The 24,817-nt window shown below is 42.4% G+C and overlaps 1 protein-coding gene across 1 annotated transcript in view; it reads left to right on the plus strand.

The window, feature by feature from the left end:
• LOC126154194 (uncharacterized) overlaps positions 1–23,125 on the plus strand; it is a 33,161-nt gene extending 10,036 nt beyond the window's left edge. Inside the window, exons 2-4 of the mRNA XM_049916121.1 lie at positions 12,224–12,377; positions 17,584–17,793; positions 22,896–23,125. Coding sequence (XP_049772078.1) covers positions 12,224–12,377; positions 17,584–17,793; positions 22,896–23,123 — 592 coding nt within the window. The 3' untranslated portion in view covers positions 23,124–23,125. The remainder of the gene's footprint in view (positions 1–12,223; positions 12,378–17,583; positions 17,794–22,895) is intronic.
• The last annotated feature ends 1,692 nt before the right edge of the window (positions 23,126–24,817 follow it).

The following is a 24,817-nucleotide window of genomic DNA, read 5'->3' on the forward strand; positions in this document are numbered from 1 at the left end:
AGTCATTTCTTTCCTAAAAAATGCATGAAAAAGCAGCTGATGAAGTAATGGGCGAGGACAAGTTTTGTAGATAGCTGTGGCTGACATCATCGTAGAATGCCACATTTTGCTGGTAGACTCACGGCAGACACTTCACTGCAACGTATTTGCTGTTGAGTCACCCTCGATTCTGGTTGAGAGGGCAATGTGAGTCACAGTCATTGCCATTACCGCCAGAGCGTCAGTGCTGCCGAAGCTCATAGAAGCCACTGCCCTGGAATGCAAGCTCACAGCATTCAATCATCGCCACGCACTGGCTAGGAAAGGAAATCCAGTTGCACACGCAATTCCTTCTGACAATACCCTGTTTGTCTTAAACTAATACATGGGAAATCAACCGTGAGGTATTAGTGGACACACTAGTGATTTTTTATTGCATTCTGTGCTGGAAAAACCCTGTGTAAGAATGACCGTTTAGAGACTAACTGTAATAAAATCTAGGTACAATTGGAAAAAAAAAATGAAGCGCTGAGAACTGGAAAGGTCTGAAGCACACCATTTGTGAGACAGTTGCATGTGTGCATGCTCCGAATATCTGTTCATCGTATGGTGAACCAGCTTTATCTACATCTGTTGGCCACACTGTACATACGAAGCTGTCTCACCCAGACTCGACCTCGGGACCTTTGCCTTTCGCGGGCAAGTGCTCTGCAAACTGAGCTACCCAAGCACGATCATTACTTCTGCTCATTACTTTACTATATCTGTTATCTGACTTTCGCCTTATTTGTGGTCGCTTCCATACTAATCACTGTAGACGCATACCCCTAGATATTTCCCGGTTATGGTTGTTACCAGATCTGATGTAGAGTATTTTTTGCTATTTACGAGAAATAGGTGACATATTTTTAATTTCCTTCAGGCAGAGAGCAGAGGCAGGGGACACTACGAACGTGCCGGTCCTCCAACTGCAGCCGTCTTCCTATGCATGCGTATTTCCGTTCCTTGCCTGATACAGTTCGACGATCCCACGCGATTGGCACCAGTCGTGTCTCCCAGGAGTGACACCAGCCACTACCACAACCTGAAGATGTCGAACAGTTGTATCGACGAAATATTGTGGGATCTGCAAGATGTGATCCGGCTGCAAACTCGAAAAGTGTATTTGCGGTGAAGAGCATACTTCGATCAGAAACAAAAATTGTTTTGTGCAACACTCCGAACATAACAGTGATTATGTAAGTTACTGAAGTTGTGTAACAACAAGGAAAATATGAAACAGTTTCTTACGTTGCAAATATTGGATTTTTAAAGACGTGGGTGTGATACAGTGTTGACGACAGGAAACCAAGTGAGTGTCAACGAACAAAATTGCATGTAGATAACATTTCTAAAAGCAAGAGAATTTTAGCCAGATGGGCAAGGGAAATGCGGGGCTGCACCATTCTCGGTTCAGGCTTGATACGAATACAATATTGTTCAGGATTTTGTGTCCACTTCTTGATAAAATTACTTGTTGGCTTCTGCCTCGGATTTTTTGGGCGACATTTCTTTGATGACTTTTCTGACGTTTCGCAAGCTCGTGTGGCTGCTATTGTCAAAGCTTCACACTGCATTGCTGGTGGTGGATTGGAGTGTAGCTTGCGGCAGCAGATTGTGTGTACCTAGCCGCGCCAACATTAAAGGGCTTTTCCATGGTTATTACCGCTGCGGTTCTCGCCTTGCTACCTGCAACGGTCGTTCGCTGATTAGAGATTAGATTAGATTAGTTTTTCCTTCCATAGATCCGTGCTGAGAAGATCCTCGTGGATGTGGAACATGTCAATGTTTTTTAAGCTGAAATAACAATACTAATAGTATGATTATATACAATAAATCATTTTTTAAGCTGAAATAAAAATACTAATAGTATGTGTATATACAATACATCATTTGCTTGTATTAAAAATTTCGTCAATGGAGTAGAAGGAGTTGGCCACTAGTAAGTCTTTTAGGCTCCTTTTACACTGATCTTTATTTGTAACTAAATTTTTTATGTTTGCTGGCAAATTATTGAAGATGAGTGTTCCTGAGTAGTGGACCCCTTTTTGAACTAAAGTAAGTGTTTTTAAGTCCTCGTGCAGATCATTTTTGTTCCTGGTATTGTATGTATGAACTGAGCTGTTTGTTGGAATATGAGATATATTATTTAGGAAAAATTTCATTAAGGAATAAATATACTGAGAGGCAGTAATTAGTATACCCCGTTCTTTGAAGAGGTTTGTATAGGACATCCGTGAATTTACTCCACAAATAATACGTATCACACGCTTTTGGACTTTGAAAACTTTTGTTTGACTTGAAGAGTTACCCCGAAATATTATACCATATGACATTATGGAATGAAAGTAGGCGAAGTATGCAATCTTTTTCATTTTTATGTCGCCTATGTCTGCTAACACTCGAATTGCAAATACAGATTTGTTAAGGCGTTTCTGCAGTTCTGTGGTGAGCTGAATTTATTATCAAGTTGTAATCCCAGGAATTTAAGACTATCAACCTCTTCTATCTGCTCTTCTTCATACTTTATGCATATGCTGGGTGGAAACCTGTTACAGGTTCTGAATTGCATATAGTGAGTCTTTTCGAAGTTTAATATCAGTGAGTTGGCTTTAAACCATTTATTAATATCCATGAAAATATCATTAGCGGATCTTTCTAGAACTACACTCGACATACTATTTATTGCAATACTTTGTAACTGATGAAGGATCATTAATGTACACAAGAAAAAGCAATGGCCCTAAGATGGATCCTTGTGGGACACCACATGTAATTTCTTCCCATTCTGATGATGACTGATGACTGAATTCACCGGTCCCTTGCACTGAAACCCTTTGTTTCCTGTTAGCGAGGTATGACATGAATCATTTTGCAACACTGCCCATGACACCACAGAATTCTAATTTATTTAAAAGAATGTTGTGGTTCACACAATCAAATGTCTTTGATAAATCACAGAAAATACCTGCTGCTTGTAATTTGCAGCACGGAGACCCAGGATCCGGTCACCTTGAGGCTTCCTTCTTTTTTGTTGCAGCTATTGTCTTGTTTGTGTATTTCTATAGCTTCCCTGAACAAACAGGTGTAATAAATCTCCTCATTTCAAGAACTTCCGTCTCGTCGAATTTTACTACGCCCCATAGTCAACCACACGCCTGTATTCGCGAGATATCGTCTTCGTGACGTAAATATCGAAGCCACACATGGATACACCGACGGTCTAACCACACCATTATCCAGCAAATTGTTCACAATTTTGCGCAATTGTCCCATCTTTAGCTCTGAAAGGCAGTACGGCGTCCAGCTCACCGGATTCTGATCCATTAAATGCATCTGACATTCGATCTTATCGGTCATCCCCATCCGATCTGCCTGTACTGTAAGAAACTGATTTAATAAGTTCTCCAATTTCGAGGTATCCTACTTAGGAAGAGGCCCTACCTGGAACTTAGGCTCGTTTGAAGCCAAACTACGCACCCTTGGTGCTACTACCATTAGCATAAAAGTTGTAACTTTTTTCAGGCTGTAATTTAAATTGAAAACTTCCCCAAACAATCAAGCATAGTCTCGAAATAAGTACACTAACGATACCTTCACCTGTAATGGCTGCCCGGTCACTGATCAGCATTTCTGTTGAAGAGTTTGTAAATCATGGAACCCAGCTGCTCGGCGGTATCTACAATACCAAATATAATGGACCACCATGGTATTACACCCAGAATCAAGCAGAGGACACACAGATTCAGATCCGAGCTCGGCGCACATGTAGGATAAACACAGCTTACTGTGCGCCTCCTGCGACCACATAAGTGCAGAGACGCGAGAAATCTCAAAACAGAGGGCCGAGATGGTTATTCGCACACCATCAATCCTTTTCGCCCATTAGTTCGTTACCTGCTTGTACTCTAAATACATGCTGAACAATCAACTCCTTCCTCCTGCGAGTTCCTAAATGTTCCGACATAATTCGTACAAAATCCACTTAAGATCTTCTCCCTTTCAAAGCTGTCCAAAATTATTCTACTAAATCGATCAACCGTTAACGGAAAAATAATTTGAAAAATGATACTGCAAGGTACTTGCAAAGTATCAGTTTGTGGTTTAACCATGAACCACAGTAACCGCCTTCCACTGATAGCCCCTGACCCTCAGACAACAATACTCAACGGGTTAGGTAGCTTACAAAATTATTTACCAGAATCAAATTTCTGATTCGCATCGCACTATCATCCAAACGAATAATACTTGTTCTTGCAACTTTTGAATTTCATGCAGTTTATGAGTATCGTTATTAATTAAACGAACATCCAGTTCCCTAGTACCTAGATGGCCTAACACAGCTTGTTGCAGGAAAATGTGCTTACTGTAGGGAACCGCGACACTAAACCTGGCAAGATCTTCTTGCACATTAATGAGTAGCGCAGTACACCTGGAGCAGGCTAAACTTACGTCCCCAATAGACGAGGCGGTGACGTTTAGTGGAACGTTCAAGGCTGCCCATGATGTACAGTCAGAAACAGTGCAAGCTTACAACACAGGGTATTTAGACACTATATATCAAATATAGTAAACTACACGATTATTACCAGCGTGTACATTCACGCCCACTTGACCGGATAGCCACACAACCTGCTCCCACTGAAATGTAATAATAGGAAACGTAGATCCTGGAGTGGACACCACTGAGCCCACACAAGCAAATATACTAAAAAAATTTATTTCTCACAATTACTGCATACGAACTAGCAATAAGTACCTCTGACTACGTAAAGGTGGCGAAACAGCATGTACCTCAGATAAACCAAGTTAGTGTAATCTTTCCTTATATACAGAGTGATTGGCTTACTCCTATATACTTTGTACGGAGGTACAAAAATTAATCCGTAGCATAGCCGAGCATATGGTTTACTTCATGCCAAGTTTCACTTTTGTTGCATATCGCCTTCAAGTTGTAGCAATCATAATGATGAGCAGCGTAAATTCCTGACAATACACATCTAATTCCTGAGAACACACTTTCCAGTCACATTAATGTAACCACCTGTCTAGACCCTGAACGTCCAACTTTTGCTGCACGGACCGTTGCGAAATATACAGGAAGATATTTGACGAGGTTCTGGAAGGTACCGAATGGGATGTGGAGCCATACCGACTCCAGTGCTCTGGCCAGCTGCACTACGTATCTCGACTGAGTACCCATGGCGGAAGCAGACCGATCGAGATGGTCACACAGATTCTCGATCGCGTTTAAATCTGGAGAGTTTGGTGCGTAGGGCAGCACGGTAAATACATCCTGCTATTCTTCAAACCACGTACGTACACTGTGGACTACGTCTTGCTGGTAGAAGCCATCATGAATAGGAAAAATCAACTACGTGTAGGGGTGGTCGTGGTCCTCAAGGATAGATGCATACTTTGGTTGATCCATTGTGCCTTCGTGAATGAAGAGATCACCCAGTGAATGCCACGGAAACATTACCCACACTGTAACGCTCCTTCCTCCTGCCTGGACCCTTCTGAATATTGTTGCAGTATGTCTGCTGTCAGTTAGAGGCGATTCGTCTGAAAAGGCCACCTGTCGCCACTAAGTGGTCATCCAATTTCGGCACTGGCTTGCAAATTCCTGCCTTCCTCGCGGCTGAACGTCAACATGGGTGCACGGACGAGGCGCCTGTTGCCGTTCGCTGAACGGTTGCTAAGCAGTCACTGTTTGTAACCCCTTGTTTCATTTAGGTGGTCAACTGGTCACTGTTGCATGTCTGTTCGCCCGCACATGCCTCCGCAACCGTCATTTCTGCCGGTCATCTATCGCCTGTGGTGCAACACAGTTGTCTCAGTGTCGGTTTTGCATATCGCCATTTTTCGATGCACGGTGTACTTTAACCACAGTGTCATGTGAATAGTTTACATACTTAGCCGTTTTCGAAATTCTTCCATCCGAATCCGTAAAGCCAATGATAATGCCCTTTTGAACATCAAACAGTAACACTTCAGCAGAAGCGCCAGGCGGGCGCGGACCGCGAACGGAACGCCCGACGAACGATGGCCCTCAGAGAGCTGCCGCAGATGGAGACCAAGACGGGCGCAGACGTCCGAGGGAGCACCAGGGAAGAGAGAACAGCTTACAAGCAGCGCCAGGTGGGAGCGGACCGCGAACGGAGCGCCCGACGCGAGACGGGCCTCAGACAGCTGCCACAACTGCAGATGGTGGACGAGGCGGGCGCGGACGTCCGTGGGAGCACCAGGGAAGTGCCAACACCTCAGGAGCAGCGTCAAGCGGGCGCGGACCGCGAACGGAACGCCAAACGCGAGTCCGGCCCCAGACAGCTACCAGGACCACAGGTGGTGGACGAGCCGGGCGCGGACGTCCGTGGGAACACTGGGGAAGAGACCACACATTACAGGCAGCGCCAGGCGGGCGCGGACGGCAGAGAGTGCACCCAGCGCCCTCTGGGCATAAATACTGGACAAGATCCTCCAATACGGCAGTCTCAGGTAGCACCTGAAGAAGGCAACGAGTCACGTGGCCGAAATATTGTGCCAGAGCGACACAAACATCCGGCAGTAGATCCGATTATTCCACATATCAAATAAACCACTTACGTTTCTGCAATACACAACGACTGCACTGTTTTCTGCGTATCCAAAACAGCACTTTCTAATATCAATTATCTTACAAAACAATAGACAGAGCAAGCAGTTACGGAAAATATTCACGATTAAAAATGTATTTCCTAAGGGGAAGATGATACCTTTGGTAATAAGACCAGGATGGTGTAATATAGGTATGTCAGTTTGAAACTATCCCTGACACACGTTATTAACAGCCCACTGCGAGTGCTGTCATCTGATTTCTACGAGTGGTTATTGCATGTTGACGCCGACCAAAATCGGTATTCAGATTATTGTTTACTTGTAGATGGGACACTTAGTTGCAGTTATTTTATAATTAATAAATGTAAGGAACCTTAATTAAGACACCGTTAGTTACCTCAGTTCCTAGACCTAAAAAGGAGAATCCTCTGAATATCAACCTACTTCCATTCTTCCTACACTGTCCAAGGCCTTTGAACGAATGATCAACGACCAGCAAACAAACTACTTAACTACAAACAACCTGCTAAACGAATAACAGTCAGGGTTCCATAAATATCACAGAGCATTATCTACCTCAATATGCGTAACGCAGGATCTGCGGTTTGCCATGGATGCACCAGAGGCAACCATCATGCGCTTCTTAGGGCTCAGCCATATCTTTCACACCGTGGACTACGATAATTTAGTTGCCAATCTTAGCAGTCTAAATTTCTCGGCAAGTGCAGTGCTACTGTTTCGCTTGTACCTGACGTCATGTCCGTCGCCATAAAGTCACAACGGAGGCTGTTAGTATCAGGTGTTCCACAGGGTTCGGTATTTGGTGCTTTACGCTTTTCATTGCACGTAAATGACGTGTCATCAGTCCTGTTCTATCATAAATACCACATGTAAACTGATGACCTCCATTTGCATCTAACTGCAAGATCTATAAATCTAAAGACAGCCATTGCGAATCTTAGTACCGACCTGCGTGCACTATCAAACTCAACCAATTCGGAACCCAAGCGATACTTGTTGGTCACACTAGGCTCATTCGTCCAAAATATCTGAAATCCCAACCATCATTAGCCCTAAATGCGACAAATATCTACTTTTCTCCTCCAGAAAAAAGTCTAGCCGTAATAACAGATCAAAATCTAAACTGAACTAACACGTAACTGTAATGTGGAACGAGGCCCAGCATCTCTCCATGCTTTACAAAAATATAAAAAGCGCCTCATGCTTGAAATGAAAAAGGAACTTACACAAACACTTATACTTTCAACTATTGATTACTGCAATGTTATAACGCAGTGTCTTTCTCAGGAAAGCTCACGATGCCAGGTACTGGCTATGAATGCCTGTGTTCGTTATATTTGTATTGTTGTTGGACGTCTTGATCAGATTTTAATAACATATGCAATATCCTGGCTGGGTGCAGACAAGAGCAGAGATTTCCATCCAAAAGGAAGGGATTACTTTTGAATAAATTGTGGGAGTAGACAGTGATCAATGTTATTAGAAATATTTACTATGAAAAAGAGTCTTGAACACAAATTACTTATTCTGGTGACCAGTTTCGACCACAACTGTAGTCATCTTCAGAACAATGAGTAAGAACCTCCTTCTGGTGGTAAATCACTACTAGTGAACCGAAAACCGGTGTTATCATTGCGGGAAGGCCGTTGTCAAAGTAAAGAACACGAAAAGCAAAAATATGAGTTTCCTTTTTCAAAATCAGTCGTCACAAAATCCCTTTTCCTCTGGGAGTCTTCGCCACAGGGACCTTCGCCGTCAGTCGTCATTCATCGGCCTTCATTGCCGACGGGGTTCATCTCTGGTCGGTAAGCTGAGGCACTTAGATTTCTGTCTGACTCGAACTGCGACGTTGGTGCGCTGCCAATGACTGGTTCTATAGCCGCTACAACCATCACCTACAGAATTAGACGGTGTGATCAAGCCATTACAGCGAGACGACCCGTGGGTAGAGTGAAGTCATTTTTATAAATTTTAAACAACTTCATACTTCACTCTCAGGACTTGTTTTCATGTTCGTATGAAAAATACGTTTTCAACTGTGGCCACTGATGCAACACATTGCCTTCTCTAGCGCTGTCTCTCTTACATACGAACAGCATCGTAGTGCTCTGCGAATATAGCTGTTTCATTTTGATGCGCGGTTGTTAGAATTTTACTCCAATTCTTTAATTGTATGGAGCAAAGTTTTACTTTAGAATTGCTAGTGCCGGTCTGATGATTTTTCAGTCACCTTAACATAACAGACAAAATTAAGTTTTGTTATTTTTATTTTAGTTATCATGTACTTCCTTATTTTATAGAGTGTCTAATTTATATCAGATTAGAGAGCCAATTAACAAACAATTAGGCTATCTAATCCACGTCGACTTACAGCACTAATCTTCAGAGAAGCCCATCAAGTGGAGAGGTGGTGTGTAATGGCACTGGGCGCACAACACTATCGCGCTTGGATCGCACAAGTAGTGATATGCACCACAGTCGTTACACTTGCGAAATGTGAAGGCCACAGGCTGTGCCCTATCTTCAATGTGTCTGTAGCGTTTATCTTCCGCTATATAACCCCAGACCTCATGTTGTCGCTATTCTCCTGACCGCTCCTGATACATAGCATAGTATACGAGCTGCCAGCTCTTTGTACTAAATTTAAAACCCTTTATAATCCCAAATCACCTACAAATTTAAGCAAAGGTTTTTCCTATTGTTCTGAATAGGCGCAATGATTGTAACTACGTTATTTGCTGTATTTTCAGGTTCCACATCTTTAATGGCCCGTAGTATAGTTTGATCCACAGAATTTTCAATCTGTGACTTATTTCTACTGATATTAGAACTGAAGGTTTTCTTCGAGTTAATTCAAAACAGAGTGACTAATTCCTAATAACAGTTAATGGAAGCTACGTTGTTCCATTGCATTTGATCAGTGCCACTCTTTTTTTCCTTTTGATCAACCTGGGCTCAATTAACTGTTTTAAAAATTAGATTTGAAGTACCCTGGTGGTGCTAACAAATAGTAAGCGTACAGGTGTCATCAGTGACGAGGATGCACTAGTATCGAGCAAGAATTTCAATACGCAGTCATTGTTTTCCAGTGGTAATCAGGCTTTTACTGCGCATTCACTGCTAATGATTCCCTTGCTGGTGGTTTCTTGATCAGATCCAACTTCGTTTGCTACAATATTTGTTTTCCTAGACCATGAGTCTGAATTTTAATGCTTCTGGACAGTGAAAGTTATTTTATTTCTAACCAAGCAGAAGGTGGATATGGGGCCAGTTTTCCCTTCACGATCCTGCAGCCATATGTTCTTGACAAAAGAGAGATTTCAATATCACATGAAATTGGGCACTGAAATAAATTCAATGCGACAAGTGAAAATTTGTGCCAGACCTGGACTGGAACACGAATTTTCAGCTTATCTACTGAGGAGCAGACAGCACGCATATAAATATATTCGCCTTGAGGGCAAATGGTGATACCCTGAGTCTCGATGCTCTCTTAATTCGACCTCTTGCGGGAACCACTTGAGTCTGCAAGCAATGAAGATAATGTATATGTGCGACATATAGGAATTTGGGTTGGCTGGGATGCGTGCTGGGATAGCCAAAGTTGTTAAAACGACCACTTGAGGTAAGTGGGAAATCCGGGTTCGTGTCCTGGTCCAGTAAAAATTTTCACTTTTAAGCAGTGGATTTATTTTAGTTCCTGTTTGAAACTGATATCGGAATTTGTCTCACGTCATTCAGATTGCATTTCTTAATTTGCATTCACTCCAGATATGATTCATTTGACATTTTTGACAAGACGTACATTATCCCTGCTTAGGAAACCTTTCTTTCCATGACATTCTGTCATTTTGTACTTGTAGTGGTTGGTCAATTTTGAGCATTTCAAGTGAATCTTCCGTATTTTCACCCTTAGTTGTTTTCACAGTTCAATGAGTACCTTCATGTGATTCAGAAATCTTTAAAATTTCATCCAGTCAAGGGCTGCTGTATTATTGGGAAAAGGTCCGCATTATGTCACTAGGCCATGCAATATAATGACATATTTGATTGATTTATCAGTGGAAGCAAAGGTCTTGATCATCGTGTTCACATATGTAATTGCACTCCCTCTCAGAAGGAAAACAGAAATTAAACCAGCCATTCGTTCCGAATATCTTTACCTAAGGTTCATTTTCGTGCTGACGAATTTGTAAGTGGCAGTCATCACGCACGTTTTTTTCTTCAAAATGGGCCGACAGTTGCCTAGCTAGTTCGGAATATTTTTCCTTTTCTCCATAGAGCTTCGTTGCCAGGTGGAACGTGTCAGTGCCCCCACCCCCCCACCACCACGCGAAATCAAAAGCATCTGTTTCGGTTTCGATATGTTGATATATGCGTTACAGGTTGGTTGTTTAGAACGCAGGAAACGCTTATACATGCAGTGAATTTGATCTGACGATTATCGTTGTAATCAGATGTCAAACTTCCTGTTTTCGATTTGGCATAGTAAAGATTTTACAAAAATTCATCTTTCATTGACCACATAATATTTTATTCAGTTAGCGACCACCTTAATCGTAATTCTTCGATATAGCCAGTATATTAATACACAGATTTATTGACACAAAACACAAAGCAGTGATTCTGTACTATGATGCAGTAATATACATGAGCGTGGCAATTTAAAAACAACTGAAAACGAAACCTAACATCATGGCATTTCTACAAGTTGTTGCAAAACGAAGTCAGCAAAGTTTGAGGGGTTATAGGTGATGTATTGAGGAAAAAATTGAGGATAGCAATCTGCGTCTGGAAACCTTATCCAGAAAACTACAGAACGTCAGAGTTATAGGCGCCGGCGTGCCACTAGGTCATCGCTGCGGCAGCAAATGTAACCGATGGACTGCTGTTATACAGTGATGGCTAAAGATCGCAAGTGTGGGAGATGTAGCCAGCAGCTGTACGAACAATCCTTGTACCCTACGAAAGCTCTGTTGCCTTATTTTTCTCCTGAAACCATCTAAAATAGTCAGTGTTTTTCGATGTATGGGGCTTAACAGAAATATAACGATAGCATCGAAATTACAGCCATACAGCAGCTATCGCTATCTACTCCACAGGAGTTTGCGGTAATCAGTCGCGATTGCTGACGACAAATAACATGCGTCTGTTGCGAGACGTACTGCCTGTGGTTCATCAGAATGCGAAGTCATGTTTGCTGCTTAAGGGGTTGCCTTCTGGCTGGCGCTGGCATCCTTGATTTCGATGGTCTGTAGCGGGAGGAGGAGGAGCAGATTAGGGTTTAACATACCTGTTTCCCTGATCTATATCGTCGTTGGGTGATGGTCACGTTAGATGATACAGGTCCCTATCCTCACATTATTCCTCAAGACACTGTCTGCAGCCCCTCGACGTTTGTCAGTGTCGTTTTGTGAAATGCTGTCGGGATGTAGAAAAACAGTGGTAACTGAACTGGTCCAAATATGTGGCTCGTTTTCGGACGTTTTACGGAGGTCTACCTGCGACTCGCTGACGTGAGTACTCCCGGCCATTGACGCCGTGGGCGCGTCGGCCGGTGTGACGGGCGCTGGCGGACACGGTGAAGGTGCGGAGCGGGGCGGAGAAAGCTGGCGGCGCACGGCCGTCTGGCCGGGTATATAGGGCTGGCAGCGGGCTCCAGCCACCAGACGACAGTCGCTCCGCTCTCCGCCACCTGCACGCCAACCAGCAGCTTCCGACGCCACGCCATGGAGCCACAGGTAAGGCCAGCGACACACAGGCAGTACAACCACACTCGCTCTCAGGCTACACTTTCAGCCGCTGTGTTCTCCAGTGGTGCCACACACACACATACACACCGAAACATGTTAAAATGATCTTTTTTTATACAAGGTGATCTGTTAGACTTGCACATTTTTTGTATCGAAAACATTCTAAGATAACAAAACATGATTTTCTGGTTTTTGGAAATTTAAAGTGACGCAGAAGGGTACATACTTTTGTTGCTTGGCTAATATTTTTCGCTATTGTATCAAACACTATACTTTTTTTACCATTAAATCAATTTTACGATAGTGAATCATCCTAAACTTGCACCACTTTTAGTTCGTTAACAGTTCAAGATAAGGAAACGAGGCTTTCGACAAATATTAGTACGCGGTCCCTTCATTGACTTTTCGAATGCACAGAATTTTTGTTTACGAACCAAACATACACTGTAGTATCGATGTACTATTTTTATTTAATAGAATGATGCATGCACAGAACACACGGCTTCGACATGTAGTTGCCGTCTTCAGATTTCTTTTATCCACAAAAAAGGTTCGGACAGATATGTTACACATACGCGTATAAAACATTCTGGCAGATTAAAACTGTGTGCTGGACTGAGACTTGATGCAGGGACCTTTGCCTTTCGAGGGCAAGTTTTCTACCGTCGGTAGACAGGAAAATGTCCCTAGAGTCCGTTATCAGCAAGTTTCATATCAGCGCACACTCACTGCACAGTGATAATTCCCTTCTGGGACCTACCTATACACGTGCAAGAAGCATTTTAGTGCATTAAGCACATCTGAAGGTAGCAAATTCTTGCCGAGACCCGTAATGTTGCTATTTTATATATAATTACGCGATAGTGACGCATTAAATTACTGTACAAATATTGACAAAAGTCGTATACTTCCAGTTCAAAATACGCCGGTTTTTAAGGGACGATTCCCTAATTAACTGGAATCGAGAAGCTCATGGAAACACTAGTACAGTAATATACCGGTTTTTATGTTGGTGCTGAAGCTTTTCACAAAAATATTCGAGAGATGTGTTAAAACAAAAAACCAAGGCAGCCGGAATCGTATGTTACGGTGTAAACACGGCCATGTTGGGCTTTCATGGCGAGCTCTGCCGTTATATCAAGCCTTCCGACTGTTTATTTGTTTTCACAAAAGCAATTCACTTAAATATGGCAATGTACAAACATTTTAAATATTTTTCCCCAGCCCCTTCTAATATGCTAGAAATCAACACGTAATTTCAGTAAGTTGAATCTAACTAGGCCCTGTACCCATGTCATATGAAGCATAGTCAAGCACTATAACATAATCGTTTAAAATATTTCGCATGCCATTAAAAATTTCATTTTGCCCCTTGAACCATTAACGAAGTGAAAAGAGTGCACGTCTTAGGTGAGTAATATTGTTCACAGAACTTCGTTTCATTCACGTTCCACTGTAAGTCAAATAGTCAAAAACATTCTTTCATTGCCAGAAAGTGAATGTTACGATGTGAACCAAAATCGAAGCTTTGGACTCGATGCATTTGATGATGTATCAAAACTTGAAACGCATTCTGTTAAATGCTAAATTAACTTGTCATTTACTTAAATTAACAGAACATAGCTTGTGTAAACATTTAAAAAATCTGCGAAAATTTTATAGTTTTAACAACTATAGCTGTTTTTGCGACTTACCAGAAAACTGCAGTTTGCTTCTCGCATCAGAGTCTCCTTGCTTCACAATCTTCCACCTGCAGAATCCCCTTTAACAAAGCAATTATTTCTCTTCCCATAATCGGGGTCTTCTTCTTCTATTATCTGGAATCATCATCTTAGGCCATGTGCCCTCATCCACACGACATACAGGCCCATATCGTCTCTTTCGTTTCGCTTAGATTGTATCCACTACAGTAGTGGCCCGGTTCATACTCTTACTATGTCCTCATTTTTCATTTGATCCCGTAGTGTCAGCCTTCAGCGACATCTCCAAGATCTCATCTCCGGTGACAATAAGTTCAACTTACGTTTTTAGTTATTTCCCACGTTCCTGCTCAAAACGTTGCTGTCTTTTCTGCAATTGTTTTGAATACCGTAACCTTCGTTTCTGACCTAATATGTGTGCTCTAGAAAACTCAATTTGGCTGCTTGTCTGCCTTGACCAATGTGGTCCTTAATTTAGCTTTTACTGAACACATCTTTTTTGTTGTCAGTCCAAAGACTTGACTTCGTGCGCTCACGTACTGTAAGCGAAACATCTCACAATATTGTTTATTATTCAGTGACCATGACTGATTACCACGATTGCTAATGGAGGATATGGGGCTAGCTGTTGCTTAGATAGGCCTTGTCTCTAATGAATGCTGGGATCTGTTGCCTCAGTGGATTACAGTTTCCTTGAACCCACTAAAATCTTCAGTGTTTTTCGGAGAGAAATGAACTGGAGATGGAATCCAGCGTCCGAAACAGTCATCATGCGAGCGCATTCTTAGGAGACAAGGCCTGTCTTCACAGCAGCTACCTCCATCTTCTCCACTGACGATGATGGTAATCAGTCGCAACCACTGAATAACAACATCGTGAGACGTTCCGCATACCGTCTGTCAGTGTTAAAAGTCACATTCGCTGTCTAAGGGGTAGCCTGGTGGCAGGCGCTAGCACCTATATCTCCAGTACCCTGTAGCGCCGTTGGGATGACGTTTCCAGACAAAATGCCAATTCCTCGACGCTAGCACAACATTTCTGGGAAATAAATAATGAAATAATAAGCAACCCGATACAGACAAGAAATTTCTTGGACACCTTGCGCACTGGTTGCCTTGTTATTTTAAATAAATCCATCCGATGACGACAGTCAGTAAAAGTACTTGTTTTCAGTTTTTTCTGTATTCGAATCGAAATCAACCACCTTTTATTATCTTGCTCTGCTGCAACAGAGCGACAATGGGACTAGTAAGTTTGTTGACTAGGCGTAGTAAAGAACTCCGAGGAAGCTGCTAAGGCACCCCAGCGTCTGCAGTGTCGAAACACGACCAGTCACCGTGTTTTCCGGATAGCTGGCGCGTCCGCTCGGCCACCGCACTCGTAAATCCTTCGAGAAATATTGCGCGCTATCGGAGGCGGCCGCGGGCGTCGCCCGTAAATCTCTACGCAACCACTTGCTGCAGCCCGGCCACGGAGATTCGTTCGCCTCAGGAATCGCGCGAGCACTAATTCCATTGCCATGATGCGCTCCCGTGCAGCTGCCGGCGGATTTATTGCCCGCAGTGTGACCCGCGCAATCCTTCTTCCACTGGTTTTAGATTGTTTGAGACATGAGCAGCGTTCAAGGTGCTGTTCCGCAGCCATTTCCTGATAACGCTATAAAACAGGGCCTGTAATATGAAGAAAGGATGCCCTTATCGCATTATTGCCTCTGAGGGGCCATTATGAGAGTTCATCCGCTTGCTTGGAGGACTTTATTTATCGCCCACTGGTCTACTGCTTGTTATCTTCCGCGTAAGCTGGCTTTACCCGCTACGTACTGCGCGGAGTATACGCTGCCTGCCCATATCGACTGCAAGTGCCGGAACTGACTGCTTCCCCAGACTTTTATGTTTGTAAGCTGGGGATTTTCTTCTTCTCATTCCTCTCCGAAGTTGATAAAGGATCGTTTATGTTGGCAGAATGTATTGATCCCATCTTTGCATACAGTCTTCAGTTTTAACATTAATAGTAAAGATCTTTTTCTACAGAGAGTCTGCTGCGTACTGTCTAATATCAGAAATCCTACAAAATCCCTTCAGGAGTCTGAATTTTAAATCATTTCATCGTTTATAACTTGCAACCATCGCTGTAAGAGTGCACTTATTCAGCCATTTTACGTACAAGATGTGAGGGATACAGGTACACAAATTTTTGTCACTGATATATTAATACGTACCCACTTCGTTGTGTTGGTTGTTTTTTCTTTGTGTTTAGCAGTCTCCCCACAAACACATGACGTAATTTACTATATGGTGTATTCTGCACTGTTATAACTGCACTACGTAGTGGACAGTGCCTATCAGTATAGACGATCCGTTATGCATCCTCATGTCCAGAGTTCAGTATCTGACCTGTTGCCTAGGGGAAAACTAAGATTAATTGCTTGCTTGTGTCACGTGTAATCCGAGGAACTAACCGACCTAAGAACATACTGCTCGTAATAGCTGTAACTATTAGTCTGACAATCGAGTAAATACTGATGAAATGTAGTTCAGTAAACTGTCCTCAGTCATCAGTAGAAATATCATCACTTATACCCCTAACACGTGGCATGTTGTTGTCTTTCTTCTGGGAATTACTCCGTAAATAAACAATCAGTTTTCTCCCCTACTGTTAGCAAATCTGAGGTTGTAGTCTATATCTAATGACCCGGTCATTGACAGAATGTTCAAGGTTAAGTTTCCTTCCCTTCAGCAGCATTATCCCCGAATTATCTTAATTTTTCTTTCCTTACATTGTGCCCCATTTATCTAGTTTCACCAGCTTAATGATAATGGTCATTCCGATTCATTAGGTTCCTGTTCAGCTTCGCCGAATAATACGTATGTTTGGGTGTATATGATTTTTCGCTTTTAAAAAAAGTCATTTGCTTCTGGTGAAAGAAGTTTCCTATTCAGTTCCCATTTTAGTTCTACTAGCGAAAGGGGAAAAACAGAAAATATTGGAGGGTGAATTATGAAAATATTCGATAGGAGGAAGTTCCTTGGAGAATCTATGACGAAAATAATGCGTATAAACATCATTAAAGGAAGAAACATGAAGACAGGACACCACTAAATAGCATAATTGTTACTAGAGGAGAAGACAGGTTGGACCATCCCCAACAAACTTTTGTGCTGAGTGCTACTATGAGGTGATGAGGTCGGCACCGGAGAAGCTGTGGCACTCTGCATCAGTCTTCAGAAGACTGATGACCACCCGCTCCCAAAACTAAATAGGAAATAACAAAACGTTATTTATGAGTCCCTTATTCTATTTAAAGTACTAAACAGGTGCTTCTGAAGAATACTTCTGTCACCAATAGAGTGATGTAAAAGCCAAAACGTCATTCACGTCTCGTGTCATAGGACCCATTGGCGAGTTTAAAGCGAGTACGAGGACATCATTTCTGATCTGTGGTGTACACCACCCGCCTTGTTCAGACCTGAGACAAGGTTGTTGGCCTGTTGCAGACCTACCTGCTGGTGCTGGGCTGCACGCTGCTGAGCGCGACCCTCGCCTCGCCGCTGCCCGGCGTCCACGTGGAGGACCACGGGGAAGACTACGGCGGCTACGACGAGCACGTCAAGATCGTCAAGATCGCCGTGCCGCACCCGGTGCCGGTCCCCGTGCCTCACCAGGTGCCCGTCGCCGTGCCGCAGCCCGTCCCAGTCCACATCTCGGTAAGTCCCGACCACTGGCTGGCCCTCCATTGGCTCCTGCTCTGCCAAGTCACTTTGCCAATTAGCACACCAAGGGTGCGGCTCTTACTATGAGTGGTTACTAATCGTACTCTTTCCTTAAAAAAACAGCTACAAGGCACTTCAAAAAAGTTCAACGTGTAATAAAATTGACGTATGCATTCCGTAGTTCCCAATCGATGTCTGAATTTCCAGTCCATGTCTTGAGAACTTCTCGAGCCCACAACTTGCTTAACTTCTTCGAGGCGGTCGACCTCGTTTACTTTTCCACCTTGGAACTCCATCTAGTACCTCGGAAGTTATTCCCTGACATTTCAGCAGATCAGTCGTCCTCACCCTTCTTCCTGTCAGCGTTTTCCGTACATTCTATTCCTGGCCGATTCTGCGGAGAACGTCTTTTTCTTTACCTTATCAGTCCATCTACTTTTCAACATTCTTCTGTAGCACCACATCTCAAACGCGTCGATTCTCTTTTGTTCCGCTTCACTACCATACAATGTGGTGCTCCAAACGTACATTCTCAGAAATTTCTTCCTGAAATTAAGGCCTATATTCGATACCAGTAGATTTCTCTTGGCCAGGAATGCACTTTTTGCCAGTCACCACTTTCACTGAAGATAGTCATGTCATCAGTGAACGTTATCATTAATATCCTTTCACACTGAATTTCAGCTCTACTCTTACAACTTCCTTTTCTTTCCATCGTTGCTACCTCGATGTATAGGTTGAACAGTATAGATTTTAATCGGAGCACTTCGTTCTTAGTCTTCCAGTCCTATTGCTCCACCTTCGTTCCTGTATATATCGTATATAACACGCCGATCCTTGTGGCTTACCGCTATTTATCTCAGAATTTCGAATATCTTGCACCATATTACAATGTCGTACCCCTTTTCAACGTCGACAAATCCTATGAGTGTATCTTCATTTTTCTTCAGTCTGGCTTCCATTGTCTACTGCAATGTGAGAACTGCTTCTCTTGTCCCTTTACGTCCCATACTTCCTTTGGAGCACCTTGCTTTCAGTAGCTTCCTTTATGTTCCCTTACTTTCTAATGATCTTTCAAAGTTTTTAATTTCTAATTTACTACCGCTTCACCAGTAATAAATTTTCATTGTCAGCAGCTGATGATTTTCTCTATTTTTAAAGTCACTAGCTCCTGACCCCTACATAGGGCGACTCAAAAGGCCGCGCACGATTTGGAACAGCAAATACTCAGTGGATATGCAACAAATTTAGAATGGGAAAATATGGTCCTTGAATGATCCGAGTCAGTGAAATCTTTAAAACAGACTATCAGGAAAGACAAAGGCAGTGCATATGCTCCTTACGTTCAGCGAAGATAATATACTGTGTATTCAATAATGTTTCATATTACAGGAGTTGGCGAAATTAGCGACCACACGTTCAATACAGGCATAATGTTTTCATAAAAAATTGGGGCTCTGTCAAGTACTCCAAGCCTCGCATGAGCCACATTCAGCCCAGCAAGTACCCTGCCGAGAAGGAACTGGTGTCATGTACACGATGCTTCTGATATATCCCAGTCCTAAAACATAAACCAGAAAACTGAGTCTTCCGATCCAACACCTGGCATACGCGTCGGGCTCAGAGAACTGTATTTATCATGCTAATAGGCTAGATACAGGAGAACACTCGGTTAAAGGTTATAAGAGAGAAGAATTTTTAATAAAGGCAGCCATTCTTTTTCACTTGCTACTTCAGTGCTGTTTATCATGTGGATAATAATACTTAGAAAATATTTATAGATATTCGTATGACAAACATAAAGGCAGAAAATTATTTACTCGCATTATAAAAATTTGTAAGCTCGACCAACTAAAATGCGCATATTAGTAGCAATTAATGAGGGAGCATCTATCTACAGGACCTGGAAAGTACAATCAAGTTTAGGGTGGAATTTCAGAATCTCCCTTACAGAGGGTAGGATTTGTTAACTCCTTGTCATCTCACTTTTTAGAAAGCTCCTTTCAAATCACTAGAAGGAGTGCACATTAGCGTCATCTTTCTATAGTCATCCAGACTATGATGTCGTAACGTGTAATCTTCCATTTCGTCCTTAAAATACTCATCATGTGGAATCTGTTCTAAAAACTTGTGCCTCTTGCTTGCAAAAACATAAATCCTCTCGGTCCACAATAGCGATGAAGAGCCTTGATGCATTACAACTGATGGTATGTTTGCATTTCTGGACATTTGTGCAAATATTAGTCTACTTTTATACCAAGAGATATAAGTGTACTGGCTAGCGTACGAAAAGTTTAATTAGCCATCAGTTCTGTATCAAGCTTCGCTGAAGTATTTCTACGGATTGTATCCTCATAATAGCATAACTATAGTTGCTAACAGGACAAAAACAATAAATATATTATCAGTAAAATCATGCCTCTTTCACAGAAATCCTCCCAGAGACGTGAGATGATTGTAAATAGTGAAAATGATTTCTATCATTATTTATCTTTACCAGTAGGAAGTACTCCACAAGAAGGACATGTTTCTGCACAGATCTCATCTGTACCTAAGTAGGTATTCTTAGCACAGCACAGTCAGTTTATTTCTTGCACGTTTTTGGTATTTTTCACTCGTGTTCTCCTGACGAAAGACGATATTATTTCAGAATTACTAAAACATATAACTAGGTAAACATAAAAGTCATAGGTTCCTTAAATAAACGTGTATTTTATAGCATTTAGCTCTGAGAAGCACGTGACCAGGTGTGGTTGCATGCAGTAAAGTGTTTCTCGACAAGAATGTTAATCTTTAATTGAGTTATGATTTCAGCAACAATAACAAAATAGATTTACCAGTTTACGAGTTGTGCTAAATTTCCTTACATTTTGGAGTTCCCATAAATAAATCAGCTATTCATACATGCTTAATTATAGCCGTCGAATAATAGATACTAATTCGACCTACTCAATTTCACAACTACTAGACACACTTTTTATCACATAGACGAATCGTAGCTGAAAAGTAATGAAGAAACAACCACTATTGCTTTCCTTAACTTATGAAGCTTTCTTATTTGATAAGTAAAACTCAGGTCTGTAATGTTTAGGAAAGTGTCCAACTACTTATCTATGTTGTTAAGGGGAATAACTAAATCAACAGATTTAATAGACTGGAAAGACACTGCCAACGTTTCAAGCTCTAACCAATTTACCAAAAGCAAAAACAAAAGAAGAAAGAAAAAATATTACTTATACTCTTAGTTGATTTATACGTTAGAGTATGCCGCCAAGAAGGTGAAACATTTTGTTATGGACGGTAGTCACATATGAGTAACTGACATTTTTTAACAATTAGACGCATAGATGAATGGTTGGCACTTTGTTTTTATTGTTGTCTTCAGTGCGAAGACTGGTTTGAACCCAACTCTCCACATTAGTCTGTGCTATGCGGACCTCTGTATTTCTGCTTAATTACTGTCTGTTTGTTTAACTGATGACGGTATATTATTAGATTACATAAGGAAATAGTGGAAAAACTCATCCGTGAACCATAGACTACATTCAGTAATGTTATTCAGGCGACATGCTTATAGGATATTACAAAGTTTCTGCATAGTTTCTCAAAGAAAAGCAATAGTTTCAAGATTAACACACTTCATATTACTAATATTATTAATTATTGGGACAATGTATTTTTAACATTGTAACACTATAGCGGAGAAACACAGAGACAGAGAGAGGGGGAGAGAGAGAGAGAGAGAGAGAGAGAGAGAGAGGAGAAGAGAATGGAGAAATATGGAGAGGATTGTAAGGTTCTGGTGTGGTACGCAAGCTCTAAAACGCTTTATGCGAGGAGACAGGGTTGCGAATTGTCCATTTACACTACCAACTATCAAATTAACTAGCTAGTAGCTCTGTAGCTCCGTCTGATATACGTATCACTAGTGCGATGAGGTCCGGAGTCCACTCTTTCGGTCGAATTGTTTGTCCGCGCCCAATATGTCTTTATAAATACTCAGTCATGCCCTTGCTTGCCACTCACGTTTCCACTGTGCGTCGTGGTCGAGTCCTGTGGATAGCATTTGGACTCCCATTTCATAAGCTGGTCTTGTAGATTTGAGGCGTTTGCCATCACTGCCCAGGAAACGCCTCAAATCTAGAAGACCAGCACATGAAATGGGAGTCCAAATTCTATCCACAGGATTCGACCACGACGCAGAGTGGAAACGTGAGTGGCAAGCTACAACAACCCGAAACTGCGAACTTGTAAACAATCCAACAGTTCCAGTTCCAGGCTTCCACCAACCAAGGGAGAAGTAGGTGCAGTTAAACAGATATCGGACCGAAGAGGGTAGGTGCAAATTCAACATGCACAAGTGGGGCTTTTCAGGTGACAGTGTGTGTGACTGTGGTGACTCCCAAACAATGAGCCACATTGTGAATGACTGTCCAATCAGACGCTTCCCTGGTGGCATTGAGAAGCTCCATCAAGCATCCCACGAGGCACTCCGCTGGATCGAGTCCATCAGCATCCGAGTGTAGTCTGAGCCGTTTTAAAACTTGTGTACTATACATAATTTCACATGTTCATTTATATATATATATATATATTTCTTTGTTTTGCTAAACGTGTATTACTGTAATTGATGCATACGATAATAATAATAATAAATCCCGGCCTTGTATAGTGCATGGTGGAGGCGCAGGCTTAATTTTCCAGTCGTATGAGAGAATGCACCGTACAAAGCTCCTAAGAAGCAAATTTTTGGAGTCTACATTGCGGCTGCTTTGTACAAGCAGCAACTTTCCCTTGTAACGGGCTGTCTTTAGCACTGCAGTTTTTGTCCTTTTAGCGACTGAACTTTCGCCATCTGAAGTGATTTTTTTGCTAAGTAGCCAAATGTGTTTACTTATGGGAGTGGCATTCAATTAACTCTTGTATCTACAGTGATGTGTTGGAGAGGGCGTACCATAACTGTATTCTTCTTTCTATTAGATTTCGTGTTCTCTTTCAAGCAAATCCGTATTAAGGAGCAATCTACGCCTTGGCTGGGTGCTAGTGGAGCCGCTGTTGTCTCTTGATCCACGCCTAACCACACTTTCCGCCGACAGGTCCCGGAGCGCATCGAGGTGCCGGTGGTGCGTACGGTGCATGTCCCGGTGGAGAAGCCAGTGCCCATCCCGGTGGAGAAGATCGTGCCTGTTCCCGTGGAGCAGCCGGTGCCCATCCACGTCGAGAAGCCGGTACCCGTGCCCGTGCACAAGCCCTACCCCGTCAAGGTGCCCGTCGTCAAGACCATACACCACTACATCAAGACCGGCGGCCACAGCAAGTGGTGAGAGACTCAGGCCAGGTAAGCAACGTACTTCTTACACTGTCTATTTAGTAGCCTATTTCTGGTGTTGGTGAACGTTCCTGTTGTTCACACATTCTCATGCAGGTTTAATGAGACTACTACGACAGTCATACCAGTTGTTGGCAAATGTCGGTTGTTGTTGTTGTTGTTGTGGTCTCAGGACTGAAGACGACAACAACACAGTCCTGAGACTGGTTTGATGCAGCTCTCCATGCTACTCTATCCTGTGCAAGCTTCTTCATCTCCCAGTACCTACTGCGGCCTACATCCTTTTGAATCTGCTTAGTGTATTCATCTCTTGGTCTCCCTCTACGATTTTTACCCTCCACGCTGCGCTCTAGTACTAAATTGGTGATCTCTCGATGTCTCAGAACATGTCCTACTAACCGATACCTTCTTCTGGTCAAGTTGTGCCACAAACTTCTCTTCTCCCCAATCCTATTCAATACTTCCTAATTAGTTATGTGATCTACCCACCTAATCTTCAGCATTCTTCTGTAGCACCACATTTCGAAAGCTTCTATTCTCTTCTTGTCTAAACTATTTATCGTCCACGTTTCACTTCCATACATGGCTACACTCCATACAAATACTTTCAGAAACGACTTCCTGACATTTAAATCTATACTCGATGTTAACAAATTTTCCTTCTTCAGAAACGCTTTCCTTGCCATTACCAGTCTATATTTTATATCCTCTCTACTTCGACCATCATCACTTATTTTGTTCCCCAAATAGCAAAACTCCTTTACTACTTTAAGTGTGTCATTTCCTAATCTAATTCCCTCAGCATCACCCGACTTAATTCGACTACATTCCATTATCCTCGTTTTGGTTTTGTTGATGTTCATCTTATACCCTCCTTTGAAGACACTGTCCATTCCGTTCAACTGCTCTTCCAGGTCCTTTGCTGTCTCTGACACAATTACAATGTCATCGGCGAACCTCAAAGTTTTTATTTCTTCTCCATGAATTTCAGTACCTACTCCGAACTAAATGTCGGTAGACTTACGTAAATGAATTGCTAAACGCTATTTACTCTGTTTTTGATTAATTTACCACTGACTACTTTATCAGTCCTGCTCTAAGTTTCTGTACAGCAATTTTCAATAAGAATGCGTAGCCCAGCAGTTACTAAATTCTCTTTTATAACTTCTACTTTCAAGTGCAGGTCCTCAGTAACAAACACTATTTTATTTAGCATCTGTATTTCGAAGTACAGCTCCATAGCCGAGGCCTGCACGGTAGTTCAGCGTGTTCGGTCAGGTGACTGGCCACACTCTGCCATATGAAATTCACTGAAGTTCATAGCGATGAAATTTGAAAAAGCGATAAACAGCTCGAAACGAAGAAGACAGAACAAGCTGATCAGCGTAAAGGGTAGCCATGCAGATAATCTTGAATAGATTCCCAGGGATATTTCCTTGGTGGGAGGGCTGGAAAGTGGTCCACTGAGCCTTTTGACGCCAATTGGAAAGCTGCTTGACCGAGTAGCAGCTGCTCCAGATCTTCTAATCCGACAAAGGTGGGGAAAGTGGTGTGCTGACCACATGAACCACCATACCGGATCGAAATGTAGCGACTAGCTGATGTATAGCACAGCGCTCGGTCGGGCACGACTGGCCCGTCTGTGGCCAGAACGGCGGAGCATGATTTTTAAAACGAAATTTTATATGC

The sequence above is a fragment of the Schistocerca cancellata genome, chromosome 2 (assembly GCF_023864275.1).
Source record: "Schistocerca cancellata isolate TAMUIC-IGC-003103 chromosome 2, iqSchCanc2.1, whole genome shotgun sequence".
Lineage (NCBI taxonomy): Eukaryota > Metazoa > Arthropoda > Insecta > Orthoptera > Acrididae > Schistocerca > Schistocerca cancellata.